Here is a 7446-nt window from a genome sequence, read left to right as displayed (position 1 = left end):
TTATATATTAAGACGTCCTTAGTGAGGAGTGCCCACACTTCTAGCAGCAAAATGACGTTCGGTCCCGCGCGATTCTTCTGACGATGGATATAATAGCACGTACATGTTCCGTATACTTTGTAGTTGCAGGCGACTGACTTGTCGAGGTAAGTCGCAATTTTAGAGTCGCGCGCGATCCTTAATCGCGGTAGTACGAATAAAAATTGTGCCATATTCGGCAATGGATTTTATAATCGCGTGGCTAGTCGCAAATGGAAAGCACGCTTCAGACGGCAACGTTGGAAGACCCGAAAAATAAAGCTCTTCTGTCTCACAAAAGAAAGATACGTACATATGTGTTTCCTTATTCTTTCAAATTTTGGCGCTGCTGCGCCAATTTACGGCTATTAAAATATGGAGAGGACTTGGAGAGGTATTATAAGGAACTTTATTCTAATATTCACGTAATTGCTCTACACGTGTGATACTCGTCAGAGATCTAGGGCATAAGATTTTCACACTGCGCTTCTCTCTTTTCTCTCAACGGAGTCCTAGGCCATCGTACAACGCTCGCATACATACTACGAATGGGATACATACTTGTGTGTGGTTGTGCTATACGTTACCTCCCTCTCGCACGTACAATACAAATGTACCATATGCCGCTCTTAGTTTGAAAAACCTGACTATGAAGTGGGAAAGGTGACAAATGATGAAATGTTGTCAACACTGGTAACGAGTCAACAGTTCAGTACTTTCCTCGGAATCTTGAGGGAGAAAAATTACCTAGAGAAAATAATAACAAATTTGTTAAGTTTATTAATATATTCACATAGTAGACCGTAGACGATACATTTTATGTCTCATGAGACATGCGACATGCCGCGAGACCAAGCACCGAATTTCATATTTTATAGTTGGACATAGATACACAACTGTCTTGTAACTATACTATTATTATCAATACCAGAAATGCGTTCGGTTGCCGTCGATCGTTTGGTAGCCGACATATTATCTTTGAAGAGAACGCTTTGCATATAGTAAGTATCTATACTAATAAATTGCATGTATGTCTTTAACATTATTATTTTGTATAGTGCTTCTCCCTATAATATATATTAATATATAATATAAATTTTAAAATTTATTTCTGGTGACTTAAAGGACATAAGTATAACTTGTATGGCTTGTGTATGGCTGTGCATTACGTTATTTGCAAATTAATTTAAGTTTTTGGAATTATCGTAATATCGAATGATTATTCTTAGGAAGAAAATTACTCTGTACATGCACATATCTTAAGTTGCTAAAAGTTAAATTACAAAGTTAAATTACATGTAATGGATTAATAGTGTAGGATAATTAAAAAGAGTGTCATTTTTTATAAATTACGAAAAAGTTACTTATATCTGAACTAAGAAATGTCATAAATATCATAAAACGGAAGCAGAAGAAATAACATTGAAAGAGAGAATGAGAAAGAGTAATATTTTAAACGTAAAGGTTAGGTGTTAAATTCTACTCAAATCAAATAAAATATTTAATTAAATATAAAAAAAAGTTAAAGTATTTACTTAGTTATGTTTATTCCAAATTGTTTGTTTCGGTATAATTTTTGCAAAATATTAAAGAATATATACTTGCGTAAATAAGAATATTACTTTCAAAGTCGAAACAATCATATAAACATTGATGTAGGAGCATTATAAATTCATAATTTTATTTTGTATACTTTGTTTGATAGAGAAATGAACATCTTTTTGCCCATTAGCAGTTGGTAGATAATGGTATTATATCATGAGACGTAATTTGATATGCCAGTTCTGTTAGATGGGAACACTATCTGCTTCGCATGTATATACAAGTTTCCGGTGAACCAAAATAAGAAGAGAAACCTTTGTTTGAGTTAATGAATTAAAAACTATTTGAAAGTGATCTGTGGAACAGTATAATTCAGAGAGATGAGGACGGAAGTTACAGAGTCACAACATTTCAAAAACTTAAAAGAATTATTCGATAACGTGGGTAACTTGAAACCATGGCCAGAAATTGGAGAACTACGAGATTCAACTGATTATGTGTACAGTGGTTTAGAAATAAGCGCAGGAAGAACGCGGTTAGAAAAATTGGATAGAGAAGTACATCCGAAAACGTTGCTCTGTCATGATATGAAAGGTGGCTACCTAGAAGACAGGTAATAGAAATCACTATATTTATTAATTCATATATTATACATAATATACCCGTGATTTTTCAGATTTATATATGGATCAGAATCTTATGATTCTTACCTATTTTATCACTGGAGTGTTATTGACACTTTTGTGTATTTTAGTCATCATTTCATAACTGTGCCCCCTTTTGGATGGATTAATGCAGCACATAATCATGGTGTAAAAGTTCTTGGTACTGTAATTACGGAAAGAGAAGGTATCTGGGATGTTATACTTGAATCTCATGAAGAAGTAAGAAGATTTGCAGATGCACTAATACTTGTTGCAAAATTTTATAAGTTTGATGGCTGGTTATTAAATATTGAAAATACCATTAAAAGTGAGCAAGTTAATAATTTAATTTATTTTGTAAAATATCTAACAGAAAATATTCATGAAGCAATTAGAAATTCTGAAATTATATGGTACGATAGCGTAACCAATGAAGGAAAATTAAATTGGCAAAATGAGCTTAACAGTAAAAACATGTAAGCTTATTACACTCTTATACTTTTACAATTGTTTCTGTTTGTAAATTTTATTGAATGTTCTAAGTACAATATTTCAGAGATTTCTTTTTAAACTGCGATGCCATTTACTTGAATTATAACTGGATGAAATCAAAATTGAAAAACAGTTTGGCACTAGCAAAAACTCACAGTCGAGATATTCATGATATATATGTAGGAGTTGATGTTTGAGGTAGAGGTTGTCCTGGCGGTGGTGGATTTAATTCATCATATGTAATTACAATATTACTTATTTTATTGTAGCATATAATATAATATCGTTTAATATTTCATTAAACCATTATAATCTACAGGCTTTACAAAAAATACGACACGAAGGACTTTCTGTTGCACTTTTTGGTCCAGGTTGGACTCACGAATTTTTCGGATCTAAGACATTCCAAGAAGTAGAAGATCTATTTTGGGCACAGTTGTTTCCTTATTTACAGCAAACGGAAGTCAACACGAACCAATACTAGTTCTCGGCAATAATACCGGCTTAAAATCCATCGTTCATTATAAATCAAGGGATTTGGTTGACAACTGGAAAAGATGGTAAGTCTACAAAATATAAATTGAAATATTTGTAACATAAAAAACAAGATCACAGAATTTAACAAGTAACCGTGATAGTTAGATATTCAAGATACTATCAACAATGTTCTTAGGTTCAATAACGAATCCGCGGTTAACGGGATAACGAATATACTTTCTTCCAAAGTCTAAGTCGGACTGTTTGCTAAAAACGTGAAATATCCACTAATCGTAAGGACGTTGTTTTACTCGCTGATGAGATCGCACGAGAATGTTCCTCTCCATCACAGTGATGCTACAGAGAAAAACTATGATGGAGTGTGTCTCAGGGCACGAGATGATCGGATTCGTCGAGGACAACCCTCGTTCAGAAAGTGAGGGAAATGGACGTTGCCGTTAATTGGTTAATTTCTATGTATTTACTTAAAATTTTATATAAGAGTTGGTCGCAAATAATCTGTTAATTAAAACAGAAATTTCTATGTTGGTGGTTAGAGAAAGATGCTAGCCGCCATTGAAAGAAAGTTGCTAGCGGGAAACGTCGTTCGTGAGGAAAGCAGATCTGCCGTATCTTCCGGACTGTTAGGATAAAGACTGTTTGTCAATTTGAAGGACCTTAGTCAATTAAATCCTAAAATTTATAGCGGGTCCTCAGGCTAGCTAAACATATACTGTGAATGATGCATCGACATCTGGCAATCATGTTGCGGGAATAATTGGGTCTGTGTGTGGCGAGCCACAGGTCAAAGACGGTTGGAATGTTTACTGTTGGATGTCGGTACAACTGTTTCTGTTTAAGGAGATCTATGCAATTCTATACCTTTGTTAGGTAAAATGTTCATCCCGTGACCGCGGCTACGTTCGGCGACTAGTGGTCGCCTCGAGCCCAAGCTCATTATCGCAAATCTCGGACGATTATAATCGGTTTAATTCACAAAGATTTATAAGGACTAAAGATTTATAAAGATCAGTTTAATTTATTAAGATTTCTGATGACTACAGATTTATGATGATCGGTTTAATTTATAAAGATAGTGTTGGGAAATTTTCCAAAGAATTCCATGGGGAAGGCCCGGTGTCCTTTCATCTTCTACATATATATGCAATTGGTTACATGCTACAAACGGACTAATTACAATTAGCAATAGTTATTACCATTAATAGCTATTATTCAATATAAGGAACGTGTTGAAATTACATGATTCTCAGGAGCATATAACTTTAAGACTATTTTTCATTGTGCTATGCTCTTGGGATCTGCCATTTTAAAGTACGATAAACTAGGGCTCGAGCTTAAGTACTTAGAACTACGACATAAGACACAAAATACAGTTTTTAACTTCTAAGTTAAGAAAACGAAATTTTCGAATGAAAGTATATTGCATTACGTGAAATTTTGAAATATTTACAAGACTTTTCGTTTGCATATTTTAAGAACTTATATAACAGTAAAAGAAAAGCATCTATTTCAATGTCGAAAATTAAGCAAATGAAATCAGAGGAAATAGTTGATAAATTATGATCTTATGTTGAACTGTTAGTTTCAGTTTCTTTCTATAAAAGGCTTCATGTGGTGCTTTTAACAAAGATAGTTGTGGTATTATCTTAAATTTCAAATCGTAAATGGAGATATATTAAACCTTTAGTTTGAAAATTAATTTGAAGTTTTTACAAGGTGTCTTTAAGTTCATAATCTTTTTTAACTGTTGCATAAATGCAAAAAAATATTCTATTTAAAGGATAATTTAAATTGAAAAAAATTCACACAGGAGAATATTAACAATAGTTTTACTATTAATTCTATGTAAAAAGAGGAAGTAAACAATATTCAAATTATTGATTTATGTAAACTTATTTTTATTCGTTTTCTGAAATTACATAAACTTTTCTAAATTCTATAAAATAAGAATCTTTTTCAATGGAAGAACATTTTAACAAAAAGAGTCTCTTAGATTTACAGAATATACAGAAAAATGTTGTATGTTTCTGATTTTCCCAACAAAATCATACAATGCATAGAAATGCCAATATAGTCTGATGTGTGATCTCGAAATTCTAAAAGCGTCGAAGAAGTCACGTTCGTATTAATGTTCGTAATACTATATTCTTTCTATTTAACATGAAATTTTCGGATATTAAGACCGAGCAGCGGTTATACGTGCTGGAAAAAGTTGTTTAGAATCATGAGCCCGACAATATATTAAAAAAGCATAAAAATTCAAGACGGCGGCAGCTTTCTAAATAATTACCATGAATTGTTTTAAGTATCAAGTATCATGTATATGCCAATAATAGGTAGGTAACTTGTTTAATTTTTCTTACGACTTTGTTTTATTAAATTCCTTTAAGGTTTCCTTATGGTTGATTATATTATTTAGGTCAGGAAGCAACACTTCGATAAAGCTCTGTATTCGTAATAAATTAAATTCGAGATCTGCTGAAATGGAGGAAGAATTTAAAGCGTGCGCTACTTGAAATATCAGCGAACAAACAATTTTAGAACCGGATAATTCTTGCAATATTTGTTGTAGATATTTACTTTAGAAAATGTTATTTGGATAACATTTTTGATTCAAATTTTATTTCTGGCGGTTATGAGCCTTATCTTTATAAAAAACAGAAATATTTACGTATATGTGTATACTTGTTTATGTATATATTGATAATATCTGTAGAATTTTGAACAGTCGTAATGTCGTGACAAAAGTGTCATCAACTAATCTGTGCGCTGTGTTTCACTTTTTTATTCCTGTTAAATTAAATTACATCTTCGAGTAAATTTTAGCGATAAGAAGCTTTTCCTTTAAGATATAGTACCTATGAGATAGGGAGGGGTTAGGTTACACAGATTGTACGATTTTCTTTTTCAGTTACAGTTTTTAATTACAGCAGCTCAGGTATTTACTTAACTCTTTCGTTTCTATGGCTGAAATATTTAATAAATGGTCGAGATAATATTCCTCGGGTGACACTGTGGAGGAGATATCTCGTGTAACTATTTATCAAAACGATGCAAAACGTGTAAATTGGATTGCCGTATCTGTCTCCGATTGTTCATCTAGTTCCAACTTGAAAAACTTAGATATTCTTTATTTCCCCGAGAACTGTTGGATTAAGGAAATTGATTGGAGATGATCGTTTGTTTGATTTTAAAATATAACAACTTTAACACTAGGTTTACGCACATTTCGAATGCGTCAAATAGACGCGTATAGATATAGGTATACTACACAGAAAGCTTGGAAACTTTGGAAAGCTTTGCAAAAAATGAATTTCGATATACATTTATATTGCTAAATGGATAAAAGTTAATGGCAGAGAAATGTAAATGGCTCGTGTAATTTTCCGCATGAAATTCGAAATACGTCGAAATGACGTCTCCCGTAAATTATATCACTTCGATGAGCTACTAAAATTACAAGCGTTTATGCGTTTTGATTGCACCGAACCGTTTCAATATAGTTTTAACTCTGATTTCGTTTGCATCCATCTGAAAGTGGTTTGTACAAGACGCATATTGATCGGTTGCCGTGTACACCGTTAATTTTCCAATCAGCGGCATTTTGAATATAGTGACGACATTTGCGCTTTAGTCGCGTAAATGAACTATGGACGACTTGGTTACGATGGATTAATATCCGAATATTAATATTAGGTGAAAATATTATCATAAAATCGGACAGTGGTTAAAATTTCCAACCTTCGATGAAAACATTAAGTAGAGTCACCGATTAGATGAAAACGTGGAATAAAACCTCAGTTGATATACTAAATTTTTTTTTTTTTTTTTTTTTTTTTCATTTAAGCTTAGATATTCAAACTTTTATCTTATACCTAAATAAAACAATTTTTATATTCAAGATATTGATACATATATCGAATCACTAAGATATTGCAGGTTTATACAGCTTTAAAAAATAGTCTTCCTTTGCTATCAAATTATAAGTTTTGCTTTGCCGATAAAAATCTCACTTGCTCGTTTACGATTCCTGATCCGAAACATAAATAATTATAGTTTTGTTAGTCAAAGCTTGATTTTTCCTTTATACGAAACAACATGAATTTGTGTATATTTAAAATTACGAAAGTAAACTATTTCGTTTAAAACAATATTTTAGTGCATTAAATATAAATTTTATTCAAAGTTATAGAATAATTTTTATTTCTTCCAAAAATGAAATTTAGTATATTCTACATTGTGTACTGCCGTA

The 7446-nt window shown here is 32.1% G+C and overlaps 1 protein-coding gene across 2 annotated transcripts; it reads left to right on the top strand.

Annotated features, from left to right (window-relative positions):
* Positions 1 to 701: 701 nt before the first annotated feature.
* Positions 702 to 3250, top strand: LOC132915857 (cytosolic endo-beta-N-acetylglucosaminidase-like). 2 transcript variants are annotated; one of them, XM_060975626.1, is made up of 5 exons: positions 702 to 1019; positions 1724 to 2173; positions 2315 to 2680; positions 2761 to 2935; positions 3016 to 3250. In XM_060975626.1, exons 2-4 carry the CDS (start codon positions 1941 to 1943, stop codon positions 2891 to 2893), a joined length of 732 nt encoding a protein of 243 aa, XP_060831609.1. In that variant the 5' UTR covers positions 702 to 1019; positions 1724 to 1940; the 3' UTR covers positions 2894 to 2935; positions 3016 to 3250. The 2 variants fall into 2 exon arrangements, with proteins under 2 accessions (XP_060831609.1, XP_060831608.1); XM_060975625.1 differs by having other exon boundaries at positions 704 to 1019; positions 2237 to 2680.
* Positions 3251 to 7446: the final 4196 nt, after the last annotated feature.

This window comes from Bombus pascuorum, unplaced genomic scaffold, assembly GCF_905332965.1.
Source record: "Bombus pascuorum unplaced genomic scaffold, iyBomPasc1.1, whole genome shotgun sequence".
NCBI classification, from domain to species: Eukaryota; Metazoa; Arthropoda; class Insecta; order Hymenoptera; family Apidae; genus Bombus; species Bombus pascuorum.
This window is presented reverse-complemented; position numbering and strand designations above follow the sequence as displayed.